The sequence below is a fragment of the Passer montanus genome, unplaced genomic scaffold, assembly GCF_014805655.1.
Source record: "Passer montanus isolate IOZ18808 unplaced genomic scaffold, ASM1480565v1 scaffold2, whole genome shotgun sequence".
In the NCBI taxonomy this organism is placed as follows: Eukaryota; Metazoa; Chordata; class Aves; order Passeriformes; family Passeridae; genus Passer; species Passer montanus.
Window position 1 is genome coordinate 14,786,287 of NW_024366591.1, and position 24,904 is coordinate 14,811,190.

Consider the following 24,904-nt stretch of genomic DNA (forward strand, 5'->3'; position numbering starts at 1 on the left):
ACTTCCAAATGCATTTATACAGAATTCCAAACAGCCTTCACACAGTAAGGTTACTGCTTGGAAGTCTCTTTTGCACACAAACTGAATAGAAATGGTTTGGAGAGGCATTTTAACACTGTACAAAGGATCATATTTTTTTTTTTCCCTTGGAGACAAAAATCAAAATGTTGAGTGTGGGACATTTACTATTTGAAGCATGTTCTGTGAATAAAAGCAAAGATAGCAATAAAATAAAAATCAAAGGGTAAAAGCAAAAATAGTCTAACATTATTAAGGTACTACTATTTTTTTCATCTTCTGCAAACTTGAGCTGACATTTTTATTCAATTAATAAGGAAACTTATCAAGGTCATGAAACCAATCAATAACGTTTCATTTATAGCTTCAACCCTTATCTTTATAGCAGCTACTGTAATTTCAGAGTACGTTTGAAGATCCATAAACCAGCCTTCCACACTGGCTTTCAAGTATTTGTTTCAAATCAAAGAACAATTGCCTGAGTCATCAAAGTATGTATCAGGACACCTGAGTTTTATGCCTTCAGGCAAATTATAGCCTAATTTTCAGGTGTCATGCACTTCTTTAACTCCCACTTATCTAAAACAGAGTTGCACGAGCTTGGCACCTCTGAAACTTGCTTTTAAACCATTTTGGGACTATCTTCTTTACAGATGCATTGGAAAGCTGTTTTAGTGTTCGCATCCATTTTGAAATGTTTAGTAAGAGCATCACAGAAATGCAGTCAATACTAGCAAATGTATCATTGAAACAGTCCTGTTGTTTTCTCATCTCAGTGCAGTACAGTTCAAGTTATCTTTAAAGAACCTCACAATTAAACATTACAGTTTATTAGACAGAACAGAGCAAGAGACAGAAGGAGCATGTGATGGGTAGCAGGCTTTTAGGATGAAAGTTGAAGGGTGGGAAATGATTAGCAAAGGTAAAGAGCAAGTGGTGGCAGAAGTAGGACCTGGCAATTACATGGATTTCCTGTTCTTTAGAAGACCCCTACTGAAAGGATCCAGAAAACATGGTGAGAAAGTGGAGATACTAGCCCCACTTTTGATAGCATGAAGAAGCCAGACAGAGATCAGAACTCTATGGATTTGCAGAGCTGGTTAGGGAAGTAGCCAGAAAAATCAAAATCACAATTCTTTACAATGAATTGCATTATGTATTAGAAGTATCATATCTTTTGGTTTACCAGTGTAGGTAGGCTTATTTGTGACAAGTGGTATTTGTGATTAAGAAAATTTTATAAAGAGAAAAAAAAGCCATTGTTGGACAGACCAGAGGGATTTGAGTGAGTCTGTTCATGAGTGTTTGGAGATGGGTGCAGAACAAAGGGTTGATTTTTAAACATTATTTATTTAGAAAATGAAGATTCATTAAAGGACAGAGGTGAAAACTTACCAATAAATGTATCAAATGCATTAGAAGTATCATATCTTTTGGTTTACCAGTGTAGATAGGCTTATTTGTGACAAGTGGTATTTGTGATTAAGAAAATTATATAAAGAGAAAAAAAAGCCGTTGTTGGACAGACCAGAGGGATTTGAGTGAGTCTGTTCATGAGAGTTTGGAGATGGGTGCAGAACAAAGGGTTGATTTTTAAACATTATTTATTTAGAAAATGAAGATTTATTAAAGGACAATAAATGTATCAAATACCAATAATGTATTTATTGGTATACCAATAAATGTATCAAATGCATTAGAAAAAATCCACCAAATCTCTGAATGAGAAGCTAATAAAAGTGATTAACTTTCAACAGCCATGTACCTACAGGATCCCTAATTAAGGTGACCATGAATCAAACCAGTTTTTACTAGAATCCTGAATATTACAAATATCACCTCATGCTGCAAGAATTAAACCAGGGTCATTTGTAAAACTCTTCAGCCAAGGGTGGGCACATGCACCAAACTGGTGAATTAAGCAAAAGGAGAACTGAACATTTTCCTTTTACTACCTCTTTCTGCATGAAAACAGCAGATAATTTTTGCATCCTCCCATTGCTAACTTATCCAGCCCATTCAGCAGGACTGCCTTGACAGGAAAAAAATGGTGCTACATTCATCTGGCTACTGTCTTTTTTCCCCCCATTTTCTATTCTTGCTGATTTGCAAAGTCTCAGGTGACTGAGTTATGAGTTGTTTGTCCAACAGCTCCTTTGTTCTGATCTGTGCTTCAGCAAGAACTGGAAAAACCTGTTCACTTGCTCTTTTTTTTTTTTTCCCATCTTCCTCTCTCCAATTGGTAGCTGCAGCTTGTACACATGCAGACAAGGTGGTGCCTACCTTTCATGTGGAAAGCTGCCTTACAAAAACAGGTTGCATTTTCCATTATCCCAGAGTTTTTCTAGCCTCAAACAGGCTTTGGTGGATGCTCCATAACCTAAACTCCATTTGCTCTCTATGGGATGTGTTTAGGACATTATCTTATTTCTCTTCAGGCGAAAGGAAGGTGTGTCTCCAGTGCACTCATTTCAAATAACAATTTATGAACTTTGGGAGATCTGCAGAAACCAGCCTTGTGAAATGTATTTTTTTGGACACAGAAGTCTGTCTGCCTTACAGCATATACACACCATGTGATGTTAATATCTGTAAGACAGAACGAACAGTGAGGAGACAAGCTAGTGCAAAAAGCAGACAAATTGAGAAGAAACTTTTGTTTCCATCTCGTTCCTTTTCTTCTTGCTTTGTGCTGCTGTTGGAACAAGAATGGGTCAGCTATGTGGACGATGCATGCAGCTCCTGCGGGACTTCATAGGCTTTGTTCAGAGGATGGCCTCTGACTTGGTGCAAGGCATCAAGGAATGCTTAACTCTGATAAGCAAATGCTCCTGCTTAAAACAGAACAGCTCCAAAAACAGACAGCTGTACAAGCCCATCCTACAGCCTCATGAGAGAGTGACAGCACAGGAATTTCTGCAGCATATTGAAAAAGGTAAGAGCACTTGTCTTTTTCTAAAGGGTTGTGAAACAGCAAGGGGATTCATTTTGTGGGTTGAAAGAAGATTGCTAGCTGCTCTGCTGTGGTATGGCATTGAGCAGCTCGGTGATGATGAGGAAAGGCCAGAGCTACAGAGCATTTTCGTTGCGTACAGGACACCAAAGGCTCAAGTCATGCAACAGTTGGATCTAGGTAGAAGTGGTGAATCACTTTCTTGCTCTGCCACCACTGTTAATATATAACCCATGTAAATGTGTTTCATAAAAGTGAGTGCTTCTAGAAATTAAAGTTACTTTTTAGAAGTGAGTCAAAAGGAACTGACAGAATTGGACACAGGCTTTGATAAGACTGGATGCTATGTGAGTGCTGAGCTGTGAGTGGGCAGATCACAGGGTGCATCTCTGTGTTGGCTGAACACTGGGACTTACACTAGGAATGTCTGGGCAGTACATGGGGAAGACCAAAGTCATCCTGGGACAAGCATCATTGAGTTCTCAGGATTCCAAGCAACTGTGCTTTTGTGCAAACATTTTAGACATCAGGCTTAATAATAATCATGGGATTCTGAGTGAATCAAAGTAGATTCATAACTCTTCATCTATCTCCTTTGCTTAACAGGTTATCTGCCTAATTCCTCTGTTTTTCTGTTTGTTATATCCTCTTTGTCCTGTCCTAGGATACAACATCAATAGGAAAACTTGGTTTTTTTATTTCACGTCTGCAGTCATCTTGAATGAGTGTATTTTGTTGGTTGTCCAATCTAAAAATAGTCCTTATCTCAAGATAAAGGGGTCATTGCTTGATTGGTTTTTCTTTCTGTCACAACTAATTTGGTATACTTTATGTTTAACAGCTTAGGGCTAAAGCTACTACACAAAAGTGCATAGTCCCCTATTTTTGTTTGTGTGAAGGGTGTGGAACTACTATTCATTTACTTGTCTTTTTGGAAACAATCTTGTAAGGAGAACCAGGAGAAACATTTTTTTCTTGGCATGACATGGTTAATTCTGTTTGAAATGCTCTGTCATGGAACAACCTTTGGAATAATTTCTGTGACTCTTGTTGTTGGGAGCATGTGTGGATTAGCCTCACTTGGTATTAGCTGGTGCCATTATTCAGCAAACGTGGTGGGTCCTGTGCTGATAAGGTTCACTGATTGTTGCACTTCAGTGCTGGTTTAAATCCTGACATCCATATACAGAATAGGGGCAGATCTTTCAGCTTGTTATACAGTGATCTTCCAGGGCTGAACTTTCTCCTCCAAAGTCTAGTGTGCTCCTGACTGTGAGACTCCAAGACAGGAGACTGTCCCTGCACAGCTGATGGATGAGATGTAATGAAGGGGAGGCCAGGGTGGCCCCTTGTAGCAGCCACTGGTGCTCCCTGAAAAGACTGTGTGTTTTATTGAGACATCCTTTCCTCTCTGAGATCAGTCTTCAAAAGTCTGGTCTGTCTTGCATCCATGGGAGCTGGGGTACAGCAGCAGGAAGCCAAGAGCTCCTCTGACAGCAGTACCCAGATGACAATGAGAGTTTTCAGGGAGGTCCCACTGTCCACAGCAGGGCATATACAGCACCCAAGAAGCAGAACCAATCTGGTTCTCTGGATGGCCAAATCTTACTGCCTAGACAAATAGAGGCAGGGAAGCCTCACAAAGAGAACCAAGACACATCCTTCTTACTTTAACACTCACCTGTGTATTTTATTCCAAGAGGGAACAAGCCTATCCTCAAAACAAAATATAATAAAAGATAATAAATATGAACAAAATATAATAAGCAAACAAAATATAATAAGCAAAAATAAAGTGTTTGGACAATTTGGGTGCAAGGAGAGACTTTATGCTTGATCATCACACTCATCTGTTAGCCAGGGCTGGAAGTTTTGATATTTTAAGCAGGTGAAGATTTTTGAGTGGATTTTGAGAGCTTTATCACTCTCCCAAACAAAACCACACATAAAAGAATCAGATAGATTCAGGTTCAGACAGTGAAAGGAACAGAATTAAACCACATGAAGAGATTTTTTTTGGTTTTTTTTGTCTAAAACCTTGCACACACAGGCAAGTCCTTATCTTTGTGTATACTACTAATTCTTTTTAAAAATTATCTTTATATGAAGCAGTTCTGTGAAGCTCACTTACCTAATCCTGAGGGTAGGAGTTTGCTAGTCTTGACATGTCAGCAGCTTCTAATGCCTTGAGATATTGGTTGTGTTTTGCAGTGAGGCACAAAAGCTCATGCCCCTCACATCCCTCACATTTCTTTGTCCCATGGGAGGTAAAGTAGCTAGATATTTTTCACAGAGATATTTCAGTCATTGTTGCACAGCTTTGATCTGTTGCCTGAAAATAAATCTTATAATTGTGTGCTCCACCAGTTGATCAATCATACATTACCTTTTTAACTCTGTTCATTCGCTCAGTGTCCCTTTCCTTTTCCTCTCTGCTGCTCCATTCCACATATTATATTATACAGTGACTTACAGAAGTCATGCATGACTGCTATTGTTTGATGGCTGTTGTTGAACATCTGGTTTATTCACAGGGGAGCTATCATACTCAAGAGCAGGTAGACTCATGCTAGAAATTTAAGCCTGAGGCAAGCCCGTTTGCAGTCCATGTTGCTATTCCTTTAAATCCTGTTTCAATACCCAAAACAGGAAACACAGTGAACTTCAGATGTGGTAAATTAGAAATATATACTCTTTCTGTACTTATAAATATATATAGAGATAAAACACACGTTAGAAATATATACTCTTCCTTAACTAAGAACACCATGTTCAGTATTTTAACAAAGATTCAGAAAAAGGTAAAGATTTTTGTGGAGAGCAAGAACACCTGCATTTCTCTTAGATAGCATAAAAGTGTCTAAAGGTTATAATTTGTCTTGTTTCCAATCACTAGCTTTGTGAGCTTTACAAGAGGCATTGCCAAGGTTATTCCCAGTTCATCTATTGCTTCTGCTCATGAAAACATGAATAGATGGACTTTATGGAGTACAAAAATCCTTATGAGTTTGGTTGGCTTTCAATTTTAATTTTTTTTTTTTTTTGTAAACTAACCCTTTACAGATGTAATTAAGCCTGTGCTGTCATTTTACACCTTTAGATTTTGAAATGTCTCCACTGGGAAAGGACCCTCTGGAAGCCTTGAGGACCTTATCCTTTTCAGAAAACCCGGGTTTACAGCAGTCAGCTGCCCTCTATTACTTGCATATGAGTCAGCACAGTAAGTTGTCTCAGTAAGCATTAGAAAAATTTCATGTAATTATAAATAAAATTATTATTTCAAACAGTGAAACTCTTTTTGATTAATTTAGCAAGGGGTTTTTTTTGCTTTCATGCCATGTTTTTTGCCAAGGAAGATGGAAAACTGTCATTGCCACATAGGCAGAGTCAGTTCTGGGTTTTGCTATAAGGAGATATCTCTTACGATTATGAAAGACTGTTACTTATGAAATTGTTATATTTATATGAAGCTCAGCAGAACCCGAAATATTTCAAGTTAGTGTATACTGAATCTCCTGAAAGAAGCATAGTCAAAATATGGTGAAATGAAATGGACATCGTGACCAGTTAATGTTATAAATTATATACAAAAGAGGACAAAGCTCCAGAAGATAGATTGTAGTGAAAAGTTATGAAGGACTCATTCTTCTTTGTTCAAATAATCTGTGGGAGTACTTGGCTCTTGAGGTAGTTTGTTAATGGTTAGGAGTCAGCCTAGATATCCCAAATAAAATATCAGCAAGAGTTTGAATTCTATAAAAAGGTAAAAATACTGCAATAAGCAGGTTGAAATTTATTTGTTTATTTTAATTTTACTTCAAAGAGAATATTCTGTCACTTGGATGATAACTTTATCCCATGTATTATTTGCTGGATAAAAAGTGCAGGTAGCCACAATGCAAGGACCTGCTGTGAGGCAGAATGACTTGTTTGGTAGCAAGGCACACTGCTTCCCTTCCCATGATGTTTATGAAGTACTTGATTATTCAAAACCTCTTCAGGAAACTTGCCCTGTTTGCTAGTAGCACTGGAATTTTAATGAAGGTGAATACCACTTAGCCTGTCTATGGGAACACCTCAGGCTTAAGTCCACCAAGGGAAAGATGTGACTGTGATGAACAGTGGGATTCATGAACATTTCCTCTCACTCTTGCAGTGAACATCAAAAAGGTAAAAATACTAGCAATAAGCAGGTTGAAATTTATTTATTTGTTTATTTTAATTTTACTTCAAAGAGAATATTCTGTCACTTGGATGATAACTTTATCCCATGTATTATTTGCTGGATAAAAAGTGCAGGTAGCCACAATGCAAGGACCTGCTGTGAGGAAGAATGACTTGTTTGGTAGCAAGGCACACTGCTTCCCTTCCCATGATGTTTATGAAGTACTTGATTATTCAAAACCTCTTCAGGAAACTTGCCCTGTTTGCTAGTAGCACTGGAATTTTAATGAAGGTGAATACCACTTAGCCTGTCTATGGGAACACCTCAGGCTTAAGTCCACCAAGGGAAAGATGTGACTGTGATGAACAGTGGGATTCATGAACATTTCCTCTCACTCTTGCAGTGAACATCCCCCTGCCTGTGGAGCATCTGGAACCTTTCTATGCCTTACTACGTTCTGCTGACCTGGAGGTGCAGCAGATGTCTTCCTTGTCCCTTGTCAACTTCCTGCTGGAAGGAAATAGTGAGTAATTAATGACACATCTCTCTTCAGGTCAAGAAGTATCCGTTCAGACAGTCTCAGAGAGAAGGAGGGCTCTTCTACACAAATCTAGATTCCTTTTTTTGTGTTCCTGATAGGACAAGTGTGAGTCTGATTCTGACTGCAAGGTACATAGCTTCTGGTGGCATCAAGATAGATCAGATCCTTCCAGCTAAATTATATAATGTGACAAGTGTTCTTGGATCTGTGTGCAAAGGCTGATAAATTATTCCCAGGCCAGTGTGGGAATTATGTTCTCATTATTGGATCTACAGACATTTTTCCTTTCAAACAATGAATACAGCTAATAGAAATAAACTCTGTGTACGAGACAGTGCTCATTTTCTGGTTATTTATGAACTGGACCTTAGTCTTAAATTGCTTACAGAGAAAAAAAAGTTTAAACACTCAGCACAATTCACTTACTTCTGTAACTAAAGGGGAAAATAGACTTGAGATGGAATCTGGGAGATGCAGAAGAATAACTTCCCAATAAAGTTTATGTTGATAGACAGGGCATGAACATGCCACACCTCATCAACAAAGTCCTTGTTGCATCTACTACTGCATTCCTGAGCACCCAGGCCACAAGAGGTGTTCCATCCTGCAGTCCCATAATAGCAGAAGACAGGGTCAGTTTTCAGCAAAGCTGGCTTTTTTCTTTGCCTTCTTTTTTAAGGATTTTGCTGCAAATAATATCATGTCACCATTTACACAGAAAAAATAATATTTAAAGGGCAGACCTCAGAAGAAAAAGAAAGGGTGGGGGGTTGCTGAGTAAGCTGTGAACCTATTGGAAAGCTTCAGTTGCTCTTGCCAAAATTAACCTGATTTGGGACCTTCTGGCCTAACACCTCCAAACATCTGTTACACTCTTTCATGCATCTGAAGGAGAATTAAGCAAACCTAGCTAGGGACTGTGAGTGGCTTTCTGGCTGTTTTTATCTTAGGTCTATTTTGTATAATCATAATGTAGATCTCCAAAGCAGTCAATGGATGGTGTATTCTTTCCACAAAATCACTAACTGCTTACTTTTTTATTTGTTCATTTTTCTTGAATTTTTGAATAGTTGACAAAGAATTAGTTGTCCAAATGGGTTTACTTGAGCCAATTCTGGATCTGCTTGAATCAGAGGATCCCACTGTCCAGTGTAATTCCTGTGCCTGCATCATGACTTTGGCTGTTTCGGGTGAGTGTTCTCTTTGCCTTTGTCCTCTGCTGTGGATTCATTCGACTCTTCCATCATATTTTAAGGTGATACAACCTATTTGCAATGGGTTTAAGAGTCATAAGATGCAGCAAGTTTTGGTATTCCCACATCATAAATTCAACCTCCTGACATTCCAGTTATTTTTCTCAGTGTTTCTGACCTTTGTGCTCTTATGATTACAAACCTTTTTCTGATTTTCATCTTAAATGTATTCATGACTGGCTTATCTTAATTAATGTCTACATTGGCTTTTGCTTCAGGAGTTTTGTCTCTCTGATGTCTATGCTGATGAGGTTCCTTCATTTTACGAGACTGAGAAAGCCAAGGCCTTTTAAGACTCCTCTCTTGCTTTGGCAAGAACCCCTTGTGTGAGGACACGAGGCTTGACTCTATTTTTATCAGAAGGCTGATTTATTATGTTATATATTATATTAAAATACTACATTACAACTATACTAAAAGAACAGAGAGAAGAGATCAGAAGGCTACAAAGACAAGAATAAAATAGGAATGCATAACAAAAATCCTGTGACTGCTCACAGCCTTGGCACAGGTGGCTGTGATTGGTCACTGATTGAAAACAATCCACATGGACCAATGGAAGATGCACCTGTGGCATTCCACAGCAGCAGATAGTTATTGTTTACATTTCTTTCCTGAGGCTCTCAGCTCCTCAGGACAGGAAAAATCCTAGCAGAGGCTTTTTCACTAAAATATCATGGCTACACTCCTCTTGTAAGTGAGGCTCTCCATTGGTCTTCAGAGTCCTTCCGTGTGTAAATGGTGTGTTCCAGGAATGGAGCATAGGATTTGCATGTGCTGTATCGTGATACCACAGGCCTCAGGCATTGCTACAGTGCCAAGATATAGATAAATGCTGCAGGAATTCCATTTTGAATTCATCTCTTCTGAAAGAGAAGTCACCAGAAACGTGCAGCATTTCAGCTGGGGTCTCACCTGTGCCTTTTATTGTGGCACATACAGAAATACCTTTTGTGGTACATCTCATGGTAACACTTGCAGGTTTGGTGATTGTGCCATGGTGATGCTGTCATCCTACAGCTGATTTAATAATTTAGGCTTGCTCCTCCTCTGTTGCTGCTTCCAGCAGACACCAAGTAATCAAGGCTCTGTACCACACATGTTTCCAAGTGCACATCCCTGCATTTTCTACAGGTTTCATTCTGTTTCCATTGCTTCAGTATCCTACCTTGTCTGTTATTTGTAAGATATTCTGGTCCTCCACTGCATTGACAGTTCTGCATTCAGCTCTTTGTTTTAACTCTCTAGTTCAAAGCAAATACAGACTAGCCCTCATGGAATTCCATTTGTAGCCTCTTCCCAGGTGGTCATTTCCATTCAGCTGCTGCCAAAACTTGCTCCCAGTTTGCTTTCAGTTTTTTATCCATCATGTACTACTTGCATTTGTCACCATCTTCTGCTTAACTATGAATATTTCATATAATGATATTAATATTTTCCTGGTATTCAGACAGGTAAATTCAGTCACAGTTACCAAAAGAAAGGTTATCATGTTAGTTTGTCTTACTCTACCTTGTGCAAACTCATAGTTCTCCAGTACAGATTGTGTACAAGTCTGTAGAAAACCCATGTTTTCAACATTTGTTTCCCTTCCTGTAGCCACCTTCCTTCTCCAGCATGGGAAGGTGCAGTCTGATGTCCCAGAAGGCTGAGGGAAGCATGATGAGAGTGTTAATTTCTCATTTAAATATTTATGTTGCAAAGGAGGAGTGGATAAGCAGGATCCAACCACATGAAAGTGCTGATTTGCATGTTATCCCACCTTTTTATTTTATTTTCAGGTTTTTAAACACTTTTCCCTTAGGAGCTTATTTTTAAGCATTGTATATTATTGTCAAGTTAAGAATTTTACATACTACATTACTTTGTGTGGAATGCAAATTGCCTCATTTAAATGTCTTAGTTAGGCATGGCATCACTAAACTTTTAGGTACTTGGCTCTAGAAGGACTTTCTTTGTGTAGGGTCAGTGAAGTTATGCCCCTAAAGATTACAGAGAGATCTGTGTTTCCCTTCACGTATTTTAAACAGTCCACAGAGAAAGTGACTTGTTTGGGCACCTGAGGATGTTACTTAGTCCTGAAGACACTCTTACCCTTCTACATGTCTGACCTGGAATACAGGGAACCCTCAGCTACTGCAGATCCAGGCTACCTTCATTCCCTGTGGTCTTCTGCCTTTCCACACTCCCTTAAGCACCCATGTCCTTCTGAGCACAAGTACTCCAGATTAAGCACTCAAGGAGCTTTCAAAGCTCAACATAGACTTAGGCAGTCCTGCATAGGCTGGGTTACTGCCTGGTATTTGATCAGTGATGAGGATCTCTGTCCCAGTTTAACTAGAATTTAAATGTGCTGGATCCATTTATTTGTTTTTCAGACTATATTTAGATACCACAGCAATGAGACTATAGCAAGAGGCAATTCTCCAGGGTTTATTTTAATTTTAACTCGCAGACTCTGATATTTTTAAGTGTCTGCTTGAGAAAAGTATCCTGTTCAGTCATATCCTTCAAGAAGACCATTTATGCAAAAAGGATAAATATGGAAGCACAACCAAATTAGGAAGATCCTTAGATGGCTTTAAGGTGACTAAAATTCTGCATCTAAGAATGGTCTTAATTCTGTTGCAGCAAGCATGCAAGACTATGTACAGTGTGAAAATATTTAGCAGTGTTACTGCAGGTCATGTTACTGCAGGCCAGGTGTAAACTGGGTAGTCTCCCTGCTGCAATAGGGAGCTGAAAATAAGAACAAACTAACCCATTCAATTGAAAAATATTTGAAGGTTAGTTTTTCCAACACCAGCATTTGTCCACACAGCAAAAGGATACATGCATAGTTGCAATTATCTGTAGCTTTTTAATCACTGAGTGAAAGTAAGCAGTTCTGAGATAAGAACTCAGAGTACTTCAGAACTAAATGTTCACATGTTCGGGGTTTAGGGGGGCCTGAACATCTGCTTTAAGCTGAAACAAGGCAAATGCACTGAGTGTAAAGCACATTCAAAGTTGTTCTCATGGGAATTTTTAGGTACACAAATGTCAGAGTGGAAAGAAAGAATTTATGAATTGGTGAGTTATTCAAACACAGCTTGAGTAGATGTTGTTGATTTCCCCACTTTAGAGTAGCATCTAGAAGGAACACATAGCTTCCTTCTGAAAGCATTCCAAGAGGCATCAGTGGAGGGACTGCATTTTTTAAGATAAACAGTTCAGGAGAGAAACATGATCTAGCCTGCCACCTCTCTTACAGAGATGGCAATAGTTGCACATCTTGGTGAGATGTATTTCCCCATCCAGTCTGTCATCATAAACTGGCAAAACAAGCATTCAGCCACAACATCTGGTAGAAGAAAGAATTTGCCCAAATTTTGTCCAAATGTTCATGATCCCTTTTCTCAAATGTAAGATTCTTTTCCACATTCACAAACATTCATGGAGTATATTGTGTACAAGAATAAGGGAACCAGTGATATCTAAATTCTTTCTTTATCTTTTTACTTCTCTTTTTATTCACCTGAGTAGTTTGCCTCACACCAGTTGGAGCCATACAAAAGACTTTCTGCTTCTACTGAGGGAAACAAAAGAATGGTATGTAGGCAGATTAGATTAGAGAAGGGCTTGTCTATGAAGGAGACCAGAATATTTCACCAGAATAATAGCTTCCCACATGGAAAAACTATTTTTAAAAGATTACTCTTCCCAGAACAATTATTTTTTTCTCAATTTTTTTTTCAGAATAAAAGTTATTTACCTGAGTATATACGCATAGGAACACAGAAAATTACTTACCCTGGAATATTAAACTGATACTCTCTGAACTATACTTGGAAAATATCCTGGCTAATCTGTCCATGTCAGTTCCCCACTGTATAGGCTTTAGTAATAAAACTAGCAGCTTTGTTCTCATAACTCTCCAAGTTAGTTAGCACCTGAAGACTTTATCTCATCCAAATACCTTTTTTTTTTTTTTTTTGCTCTGCCTGCGTCATGTTTCTCTCAGCAAACTTCCACAGACTAGCCATTGTTTAAACTGGGTATAAATACTGTTAATTTTACAGAATTAAGTATTACAGTTTTTCTTTTTTTATCAGTTTTTCATCCAAGAGCCCTAAGTGATTCTGCAGACCTTTCTGAGTTCTCGTTGTACTCCAGGATGTTGAATACAACTTAGTACATTGCTATGCAAGGAATCACCACCACTTCAAAAAAGCATCATCTTTTCAAATTCCAATGGTTAAGTCAAATTCTGTCTTTAGAAACCTCTGCACTGTTTGTAGATGTCAAGTGAGTAACACAGGGACATTCCAAGAGAGAAATTGGCCCTGAATATACCCTACTAAAATAATTAAACCTTACCTGCAGTTAATGATGTAGTTTTTGGTTTTCACACTGTGAATAGATTGATCAGACAGACCAAGGGTATGAAGTGAGTATGACACTGTTAACATGTTCAAAGGGCCTTAAAGATATTTTAATTATCCTAGTCACAAACCAAAAGCATTGAACCAGCTGTTATTTATGGCCAATCCAAAAGTCATGAGTTGGTTTCCTTCCTATGAAGCTCTCAGAATTTTTAAGTTTCCTTTGAGCATGCGGAGAAATCAGAGAAGGGAGAACCAAGGGATAGTCCTGCTTGTGGCTCACAGTGGGATGGCAGTAAATGTTTCTTTCTTTCTGTCTCTGATTCTTCCCTCCAGAGTCCAACCGAGAGGCTATTGGTGCTGCTAGAGGAGTTACACCCCTGCTGTCTCTTGCCAAGTCCTATGATCCCAGAGTCCAACAAAATGCAGTTGGTGCTATTCTGAACCTCACACAATCAGGTACTTTTGGACTAATGGTTTACCTAAATTGCCAAAAGAAAACTGATAGAAAAATAATCCTAAAGGTTAAGGCAAGAATAAAAGCCCTTCTGAGCAACAAGTTATTTCCTCTGCATATGGCATTCATGTTGGTACCACCGGTTGATGCTTTAAGTTTAGCTGATAGAGGCCCTTTTTTGCCTAGTAGCAAAACAAAAAAGCTTGATTTTCAAATCCAAGGGGGTAGTGTATGAATATTTAAACAATCAGTCAAAGAAATAGGAAAACAAATAGCTATTTGTTAAAGAAATTATTTGGCCTTAAAATACACTAAATGGCCTGTTAATTTTTTAAGCAATCTCTGGAGTTTACCCAACAAAGTCAAGTTTTAGGAGCTTTTTGCTTGTTCTGACTAACTCAGTGCTGGAATATGCTAAGTATAACTATCACAGGTCAGACATTAAAGGCTCCTGGAATATCTGAAAACAGCTTTATCAAAAGTAGTACTTGGTCCTCTGCAATTATATGTTGACTACCATAATTAACTCTGAAACAAGCCAGCATTAAATTTCACCTACCAAGATTATACCATTATTCCACAGAGCTAAACTATAAAGTCACGAGTAACATCTCTGAACTCTGTCTTGTGGAAGGAAACAGTTGGCAAGAACTTACACAGTTAGCTATTACATTTCTGGTATTATTCAGAATATTTTAAATAATTTGTTTTTAAAACACAGAAATCATAGTGAAGATCATACCTGAGGCTTTTCAGCTTCTCCAGTAATTCAGGTTCTCAGAGCAGTTTTTAGCATAAAACCATCAAGAGCTTAATCAGACAGCCTGCTAGTCTTTTTGCTAAAATATCTGCATACTGCTGCATTACATAAGCTCTAAATTACATACTCTCCAGCCACACTGACTGGCATGTATTTGGACAACATCAGCACTCTTTAGAACCCAAGAATCTCTCTTTTGAATGGTGCCTCCAGATGAGAGGGAGGGAAGGAGGAAGACACTTTCACTTTTTCTTTTTAATGGCAGAGAAAATCCAACAAGTCTTATGCAAGGAAGGAGCCCTTCCAGTCCTTGCCTTGCTGCTGGAATCTCCTGACTCAGAAGTCCAGGTATGGCTAAAATAGGTCAGTAACATGGAGACTCTAAGGAGAGCACAAACCTCAGTATGCAGAAATGAAAAGGGGGAAGAGGAGGAATGGTTTCTCTAGTGAACTGGAGAAACATGGGAGAACATCTTGGTGAAACTCAGCTCAGTCACGTAATATATATTAAAAGACCCAATTTGTCTCACTGCACAGGAGAAAGTTATGATGCAAAACTTCTTCTGCCAGCACACATTAATGCAGGCACAGCTGCTTGTTATGTGGTTACCTTCTTGTGTTTTTCAGGTCTGATGCAGATAGGTCTCTTCCTCTGGGTTTTGGTTTTTTTGTTTTGGGGAGTTTTCTGCATCCTAACTTGATCATCCACTCTAAGCAATGTTACTAAGTATTCTGAGAAGAAAACTTGGAAAGATATTTTTCTTGTTGTTGTAAATATCTGTAAAGCATCCTATTTTATGCCTATCACAGACACCCGTTTGTGAATCTGCACTCTCAGCAGAGAGCTCATCTTAGTGCAAAACTGTGCTGATAAATAAACTATGAATCAGAGTTGAAATCCTTACACTCTGCTAGTTTGTTTATTCAGTCCTTTGAGTAGCACAAAAATTTTTGCCCCGTCAGTTTAATTATCTCTACTCAGATTTTTCTAGATTTCTGAAGGAATGGACCCTCTGGAATTGCTTTCTGTAAACTATTTCCACATTTTTAGATTTCTCTGAGATTTATCTTAAAATTTCCATCTCTGTAGCTCAACCTTTCTTCTAATTATACCTCCCTAGTAATAGACACTTTTATATGTGTAATCCTCCCTAGCATTAATGGTTAGATCCTTTGGAAATGATCTCTTGGCATGCTAGGGCAATGGCTACATCCAGCTTGAGTAAATCAATGTAAACATATAATACAATAGCTGCAGATGACTTAACTTAGATGCCAGCAGCAATGTCATTGCAGCAGCAGAGCACGTTCCCAAACAGCCAAGATTCTAATGAATGTACAGCACGCCCCAGCAGGATTGCTGTAGCAGCTACAGCATGTTGTGTCAACTCTATAAACACCCTTAGGATGAAAAAGCATTTTCCTTGGTTTGAAATCATTTCTCCAATTTATTTGTATTCTTTTCGGTGTGTCACCACTCTGACCTCTCTCTCTGTTTTTTCTTGGTTCTTTGCAGTATTACAGCTGTGCTGCCCTGAGCAACGTGGCAGCCAGTGTTCAGCACCACAAAGCCTTGCTGAGGCCCAGTGACAGATTCCTGCTGCGCACACTGATCTCTCTCCTATCCTCTTCTGTGGACAAGGTAAAGCTGTAGCTTTCTCTTTGTGAAAAGACTTAGCATCCAAGTAGAGCTATAGACTTGGGCTTCCAGTTTCAGCCTCACATCATTCTGTTCATCTTCTGTACAGGTACCTATGCAGCATCTTTCCCATGAGAAAAGACACCTATAATAGGAAATACATGGGTTCTACAAGGTCAATGTATGTAGAAAGCAAAGGGAAATTATTAAAGTTGTTCTACAGCCCTGGACACTTCCTTTAGACTAGGATAGCTTGTATGCTATTAACTTGAATCATGTGAGAAGTGCCCTGTCCAGGCTCTGTCTTTGATCATTGTGTCTGTGACAGAAGCTGTCTGACCCATCTGTTGAGCTTTTTTTTTCTTTTTGGTATCCAGAACTTTTACTGTATGGTTTCAAGGATGACATCTTGAAAATTTTACTTTGTTGGAAGCCACATCAAAGAAACTTCAAGAAACCACAGTTCCTGGTGGAACTTGAATTTCTGTGTAGAAGGGAAGTGAAAAAAGGCAGAGCAAATGGGACAATTTCTTTCCCTTCATTCTTATAACTTATCAGATGTTCTAAAATAAAGCAAACATCTGAACCCCATTCTTCATCAACAATAGGATGACTGATAATAGGAGGTTGAAAAAAAATTTAATCAAAACTTTGAAAAAAAAAAAACATGTGCCAAAATTTACTCTTGAATATTACGTAAGAGCTTGCTAGTGTTGTCATGTTTATTTTGTGTGCCATAGGCAAGAACATGCATTACTAAAACTGCTCTTTTTCCTCCTCTCTCTCATTTTTAAATTTTTTGTTTTCCTCTTTGGCACAAGCAGGTTTCAAGCCAGGCATGTGTTTGCCTAAGAAATTTGGCTACCAGTGGTAAGCAATGTCTTGGACATAAAGAAACCACACTATTTCTATCTCTCTCTGCCTTTCAGAGTGAGCACAGTGGGCTGGGAACCTTTCCTATCAAAAACAAAGAGACATTTTCTACATTTTAACTGAATGTTAAGGGAAGAGGAAGGTGCAGTGCATATCCTAACTAAATCTGTTTTAGAGCTCCCAGGTAGCAAGGGGAGTATCTGGAGAAAGTGATAAAGGCAGCAGCGGTGTGTTTATGCACAGAACAAGCCTTAGTGAGTTGCTAAGCCTTCCTTCTTTCCATGTTTCCTAAGCATTAAACCCAATTAGGACAGAATGTCTCCTGAAATTGCTTATTGAGTAGGGACCTGACTTCTACAAGGCATAATTTGGTCTATCATTAAATGCAATTTTCTTCCATGCATTTGTCATCCTCCTGAAAAACCCTATTAAATGTCCAAGATTCATTTTTATGACATATTCAGGAAATAGTGGCAGAGGACTGGCACACTCAGTGCTAAAGTCCCAGACTTCAGGGTAGAGTTATTCATCTAGAAAATGTAGAGGTGCTTAATTTTCCAGTAGTCACAATTATAGAGGAGCTGAGAGTGAAGGAAGTGCTGTGGCACTCCTTGATGTGTTTGAAACACCCGGTCTGTTCAACCTTTTAGATCTGCCTCTCCATCTGCCAGCCTCTCTGGCACTGCCTTTTAGTGCACTCTCTGAGGTTGCAGGGGCAAGTGGGGTATAACAACTCAGTGGGGTGGCTGGGCTCTCTCCTGGCTAACTATAACCCTGTGAGATGGGTGGTGCTTGGGAGGTCTTTCTGTTTGTGCAGCTGCCACCTTCTTACCTGGCCTTATGCCAGTGATGGAGTCAGAAAATTCCCCACTTGTTTTTTTTGAGGTTCAGACACAGACTGAGGGTGCCCAAACCTACTTTCTGCCATCAAGCTTGTATTAATCCCTCAGCAAAGGGAGGCAGAACAAATGAGGGTTTATTTTTATAACTGAACCTCTGCATTGCCCCATCACATGGAGATGAGGAGGTCCCCTCTAATTTGATGCAAGTCAGCTCAGCTGTTTGAGTCAGAGCCTGAATTACTCCCTGCAGTGCTCTGAACCCCCCTGACCTCCTTTGTTTTCCCACCCCAGTGGACATCCAGGCCGAGATGGTTGCTGAGAACGTCCTGCCCAAGCTGTGCTCTCTCCTGGCCTCTGGCAGCGAGGACGTGCGTCGTGCCTCCATTGCCCTGCTCTGGATACTCTCCCAGCACCCACCCAACCAGGTATGGGAGGTCATTTCCCAAAAACAGAGGGGAAAGACTAGTTCTGGCCACCACCTGGGGTAACACTCTGTTGTGGCAAAACAGCCTATGAAATGCATTTTGAAAATGACCAAGAGACTCTGGGAGACTTCCCAACCCTCTGTCTCCTACCCGAAATAGCAAGGCTTTGTTTACTGCATCTGCACTGTCACTAACTACCTGAGGAGCCATCTGTTGTGCTGAGTGGGATCCAAAGGAGAGACCAGTGAGAGAGGAGAGGGGGAGATGGGTGTCAGAGCCGTTGGATTTGTGGATACTGCCTTGCACTCCCTGCAACTCCTTCTAGACCCCTCAGTCCCCGGACCATAGGTCTGCAGATGGGTGTACGAGGGGCAGGACATACACAGCACCATGAGACACTGCCTCCATGAGGGCAACCAGGGGAGTTATTTCTTGGCTACAGAGCTTCCCCACCCACAGAGAAACTGATTTAGAGCACACATTTAAAGTGCTTAAGTTCAGAACAAAGAGCAAATATACATTACTCCCTGCATGGACAGTGTTACTCAAAAGTTCATTTGTAGAATATTCACATATTTTGAATTAGGACCAAAACAAAAAGGGGGACTAACAGAATTTGAAATCTTGTCTGTCTTTAGTTGATGCATTAGGACTTTCACTAGGACTGTGTATCCTCATGTCCTAAGTTACAGAATGTTTCTTTTGCCCATGTTCAGGGTAAACACCACCATTAACAGTGAGCACTACCACATACATGAAGAAGTCTGCCTACAATTAAATTACAGCAAATTACTGACAGATTACTCTTGTTTTTAAATAAACTTTTCTTTACAGTAATTAAAGACATCCTTAAGAACATAGATGTGAAAGGTTTTTGGTAAGTGTTTTAAGCTAACAACAGTTTGAAGGTAGTCAGAGGTTGGGTACATAGAACAAAAATATGTGAGAACCTTCCCTGCCACATTGCTTCAAGCAGTAGTGGCAGGGTCTGAACAACTTCAGGTGGCCTTAGGTGCTTCTTATGCCTGAAATACACTCAGCCTGAGTGGGAATTTACTCTGGGTTTGCTTCAGGTGGCCTTAGGTACTTGTTGTGCCTGAAATACACTCAGCCTGAGTGGGAATTTACTCTGGGTTTCTAAAGCTTGGTGTGTTACAGTTCAGTTGTCTCTACACAAACAAAAATTACACCTTCCCTTCCTCTGGGACATGATGGGAAAAATGGGTGAGCTCAATGCCTGGAAAGCAGCAACTAGAGCACAGAGAAATGCAAGGCAGAGTGGCTGCATGAGCACAGAACATCCTCATTGCTTGTCAAACTGCCTCATACAATCAAAACACAATTTGCTCTCAACAAGCTTACAGTTGAAATGCATTAAGTTAGTTGAAGGCCATTTGCACAGTAAATATGTTATTCAGTAGGAGACATTATGCTGGAACATGGTCCTCACTCAGTTTTGCTTTTCTTGTCTCCAAACATTGTTCACATTTTTTGTTCTCCCAGGAAAGAGTGCCCACAAATCTTTTTCTCCCTGGTCCTGAAACTTGTCTTTACCAGTGTTTCAAATCCCTGGCCACAAAGAGACGTGGTCAGTATCAGTGGGAACAAAGCAAAGACACTGCAAACTTAGCCTTGGTACACCGTGGTGAAACAGCCTATCCTTCATGAGGGAAAAAGGGTCAGTAGCAGGAGGCTGGAAAGCAAAGCATCTCACTTTATTCCCCAGTGAGAAGTGTCTACCTCTCTAAATTTGTTTTAGTGAGCAAACACGGCTGTCCCTGACTACTGAATGTTGCTGCTTTGTGCGAGCGAGCCCTGGGCACTCTGAGAAGAAGCTGACCTCTTTGTATTCGTATCCTGCCTCCCCATCTCTGTGCCTTTTCTGAGCTGTTTTTCAAGTCTTTTCAACATTTCTTTCTCTAACTCAGGCTGAATTCTCCGTGACTGAAAAAGGGACTTCTCCATGGGAACAACTGTTGGAAAACAAACCATTGAACAAAGCTAACCTTTACAACCAAGTCAAGTGATGCTTGAATTATTACAAATACTTCCCAGGATACAATGGGGCAGAATCTGTCTGCTCTTTCGTTACCATGAAGCAAACTCCCAGGAATGCTTCACGGGAGCTCCTTGCCCTGCTTCAGCTCCCTTTTTGCAATCTCTTGGTCAGGCTGTTGACAAGGATTCCCAGCAAGGGCTGGAAAGCTTCCCTCTTGCAGAGGAAATAGAATTCAGTTTCCTCAAGGACAGCCCAACCCTGAAACACTAAAGAATCGGGTTTTGCGAGAAAACAGTCTCTTAAGTCAAATTCTTTTGAGCAAAAGACCTGGAAGTCAGGGTCTGTCTGTTCCAGATGGTGCCACTGAATCTCCACTCCAGGTACAAAATACCTTTGCCTTACCATCTTGCTAATTGGTAAATGGGATAATATTTACCTTGTCAAGAAATCCCTGTGTAAGGAGAATGAGTGTAGCATTGCAACTGTAAGCACTCTTGCTGCTGGAATGTTTTTTCCCTTGCCTTTTTTTTTTTTTTTTTAATATTCTAATCTTGGGAGAAGTTAGATCAATATCCATCTGAATCACTCAATCTATTTTTACTCACAGTTTTCTCGTGATTCTCTTGCACTGTGCAAAATTGAGCCAGAAAACAAAATCTGGATCTCAGCCATATTCCAGCCAAAAAAAGAAGTTCAGCAAAATTAAAGTACTGTCACTTGTTAATGTAGGTCCTAAATAAACAAAAGATCTTGGAAGGGAAGTCATTATATATTAGAAAGTTTCTTTATAATCCATAGAAAATTTCCTCCTCTCAGGCTGTAGCAAATCAAAAATGAGTATCATACTTGATGGGATTACATAGAAAAGAGGACCCATTTGGCCCCAAAAGCACAGAAGACAGTAATCAGTGGTAATTTAATTGGATTATGTAAAACTATATTATTTCTTTTGTTAAAGAAAATGAAAAATAAGACTAAGGAAAAATTACTGTCATGTCTACATATAGAATTCTTTTAATGGCCTGTGTTCAGGCATAGAACTGCCCTTTCCATTTACTTTCCTGTTTAATTTTAGGATTTCTGGTCGTGACAGTGCTTAAAATGAGCTAAGTGAAGATGTCAGCTGTTATTAAGAGAAAATAAGATACACTTTTGCAATTTAACCTAAGCAAAAGAAAGATTAAAGTTTAACTTTTAAAGATATCTGCCTTTCAACACTGCTTTAGAGATCCTGATATTTAACAGGTTTCAGAATTATGTGATTTTTTGCAGCTATGTATAGGACCAATGATTTGTTTTCTATTGAACTCCTTTGCTAATGTGTCTTGGTTTCCAAGCAGTACAAATAATATAGTTCATTGTGAACAAACAGAAGAACTGCATAAAAAACTCCTAAATTCCTAAGGGAAGGAGAAAAACACTCCCAAGTGGAAATCTTTTGCTTTTAACTGTAGGCCTAAAATAAACTCTGTCAAAGTCAGGTTTCTCTTACACACAGCAGTGCCCCCTTAATCCATGTTGTTGTTGAGGTACCTACCTCTGCAGTAATCCAGACTCCAGTCTGACAGTACAGGAGAAGAGTAATGGCTGCAAACTGAAAGAAAGTAAATTCAGATTTGAAATTAGGAAAAAAATTCCTACTGTGAGGGTGGTGAGGCAGCGGAACATGTTGCCCAGGGAATTTGTGGATGCCCCATCCCTGGAAGTGTTTAAGGCCAGGTTGGATGGGGGTCTGAGCAACCTGGCCTAGTGGAAGGTGTTCCTGCCCATGGCAGAGGGTTTGGAACTGGATGATCTTTAAGGTCCCCTCCAAGCCAGGTCATCCTGTGATTCAAGTAATATTAATGGCAATTGGAGGAAGACTATATTCAGAGAGAGATACCCAGCAAAGTACCTCTGAAATATCATGAGACAGCAGAGAAATGTGTGTAAAGAAGATGTTGTTCAAGACATGTTTACTGAAGAGGTGCCTGATCACAAACTGATCTAAACATACAACCCATTATTGTAGCCAGGTAAATTGCTGAGCACAAGGACACACTGCTGCTGCTACTTCACCGTGTAGTTCTGCCTTTCACAGAGATCCTGACAACCTCTCCTTCCAGTCAGGATCACACATCCTTCCCCTGACTTAGCAATGACCCCGGTGAGGCATTTGGTGGAAACAACAATAAACTACATGACCTTGAAGACTCCAGCCCTCCATAGTAAGTGCTCAACAGTCAGTGCACTCAGACCGTACTTGAGAGAAGCAGCACTGGACCCAGCCACACCCTTGGTTTAAATAAGCAAACTAATGCTCTTTTTGCAGAGCTAGGTTTGATTTCTCCATAGCTCTCTGCAAAGCTGCGTTGTGTTGTCCACACTGGATGTAACTGAGATACTGGTTGCTCTTCTCAGGACACTCTGGCATGTGCTGAGCTACTGCAGAGCCTGGGGACGTTACTGGCAGCACATAAAACAGACCCTGTGATTGCTGGACATACTGCTTGCATCATCAAAAACCTGTGCCTTTCCAAAAACAAACAGGTAGGAACACAATGTTTGTCACTGAACTATACCCTGTGAGGTTGCCTTTGTGTTTATGTCAAATCAGCATTAAAGAAAAATAGTTCTGTGGGTAATTAAACATATGCCAATTTGCTATATATTTTACACAAAATTGCATATATGAATAAAAGGACCAGACCATAAATGGAGGGTAGTTTAGTTCATATTTTCCCAATGCAATACAAAAAAGTGCTAATTAAAATAAGAAATATCTAATTTTTGTTATGAGTGATGTGGTTACCTAATTTAACCACATCATAGGTTTAAAAGTTCCTCTACCAAGGCCATTTCATAATGATTAAAGAGATCATTCAGGAAAATCTGAGGTCGGTTGTGAACTCAATTTTTATTTCCTGGCTCTTTTGCTTCAGCTGCTGTTCATTGTGAAACAGAACCCCAGCAACTGATGTATATTTTGCCTTTTGGCAAGATACTAGCTATGCCAAAACGCTATAAAGATCCCTCTTGCTGACTTTGCTTTGAAATCCATAGGTACAGATGCACTTCCTTTCTCCTTGCCTTTTGGAGTACCTTGATCAAACAATACCACCAGTAGCAATCAATACTGAGGGAAAAACCCCACCAAATTAATGAGCCAATTACTACTAGTTCCAGAGATTTAAAGCAGCCAGAAGGAAAATTATGGGTTTTTCACTAATATAACAATTATATAAATTTCTAATAGCTGTGACTGTTAGAAATTGTGACTTAGCTGTGACTAAGGAAACTAAATTCCCTTAAGCTCAAGGCCCACAGTAGGAATAAAAACGGACCATCCATTCAAAGTTTGACAAATATGGTCTTTTTTTGAAATACTTAAATTCTGTGACTTTATCCTGTTACCAGCTGGGAGCTGCTTCACCTTCATAAGGCTTCATAATAGCGAGAGTGTCAAGCTCTCACTGCATAAGTGAATACACAGACATGAGTGGGAATGCCAGGTTTCCAGGGTCAAGTCTAAGGAATGCTCCCTAAAACACATAAGAGTCCTTGGCACAAGAGGAAAAAGGCAGTGCTCTTTTTATGCCAGCAGGACAGAAACAGAGTGTGGGAGCTTGAAAAGCAGCAGTCTCCAATCCACCTTGAACCTCTAAGTAGCAAGTAAAAAACTGCACCATAAAATGCAGCATGAGTATCAGAAAAAGATACTCCCTTTTGTTGATAGATACCTGAGCTCACTTAGGGAGCCATGAGCAGCTTCCACTGTTAGGGACTCCTAGAGAGCTGAAGACCTCAGAATCATCTTCACTAGCAACCAGTCACCTCCAGCTCACTCATTCAGAACTAATTTCTTGGTCTCATTTTTTTGCTTTTAGTCCAAGTCAGCACAGGCAAAGTCTCCTATCTGTTTTCAACTCAGTCTGTAAAATATATATCTCAGTACAGGTGATCTCTGAACAATCCAAGGTGATTTCACCTGGTTGTGGTAGATCTGGGAGGAGACATTTCCATTATTGATGGTTGCACCTCAGTACTTCTGAAGCCCCCAGACACCACTAAACCACAATGGAAGTGCTAAACATGGATCTCTCTCTTGTGGCAGAGAATCACTGAGAGCCGCTGTGTCGAAGGTCTCCTCCAGACCATGCTTTTGACCAACACTCAGGAAGACTCCCTTCGTTACGTGACATCCTGCCTTGCTGAGCTAGCAAAGCAAGGTATGGCAGCAACCCTCCATGAATGGCTGAATCAGAGAAGTGCACATGTCCCTAACTAATTCTACTTGGAGATGGAGCACAGCTGGACACACAGCCCAACTCTTTCCTTTTAAATTCTTTGTTTAGTTGTAAGTTTCAAGAACAAAATCCAATTGACTCCATTGTCTGCACTTTTGTTCAGCTGTTTGAAATCTTTACTCTAAATTTTTTTTTTGCTGAACTTTACTGCTGTACGTGGCCTGTCTACTTCTATTTGTAACATTTCCCCCCAGTTTCTCAGGCTGAAATCATTTTACCATTGCAGAAACTGATATAAAAGTCTAAAATATGAAGTAGGTCTATATCTTGAAATTTTTTGCACATGGATTTTCAGGATTTGGTATCAGAGATACCAAATTGGTACTCAT

At 39.7% G+C, this 24,904-nt stretch overlaps 1 protein-coding gene across 1 annotated transcript in view; it reads left to right on the forward strand.

Annotated features, from left to right (window-relative positions):
* Positions 1-2,302: 2,302 nt before the first annotated feature.
* LOC120501200 (vacuolar protein 8-like) overlaps positions 2,303-24,904 on the forward strand; it is a 28,329-nt gene continuing 5,727 nt past the window's right edge. The window contains exons 1-11 of the mRNA XM_039707094.1: positions 2,303-2,953; positions 6,072-6,191; positions 7,540-7,659; positions 8,748-8,867; positions 13,631-13,753; positions 14,777-14,859; positions 16,028-16,153; positions 16,975-17,020; positions 18,157-18,290; positions 22,690-22,818; positions 24,383-24,497. Coding sequence (XP_039563028.1) covers positions 2,728-2,953; positions 6,072-6,191; positions 7,540-7,659; positions 8,748-8,867; positions 13,631-13,753; positions 14,777-14,859; positions 16,028-16,153; positions 16,975-17,020; positions 18,157-18,290; positions 22,690-22,818; positions 24,383-24,497 — 1,342 coding nt within the window. The 5' untranslated portion in view covers positions 2,303-2,727. The remainder of the gene's footprint in view (positions 2,954-6,071; positions 6,192-7,539; positions 7,660-8,747; positions 8,868-13,630; positions 13,754-14,776; positions 14,860-16,027; positions 16,154-16,974; positions 17,021-18,156; positions 18,291-22,689; positions 22,819-24,382; positions 24,498-24,904) is intronic.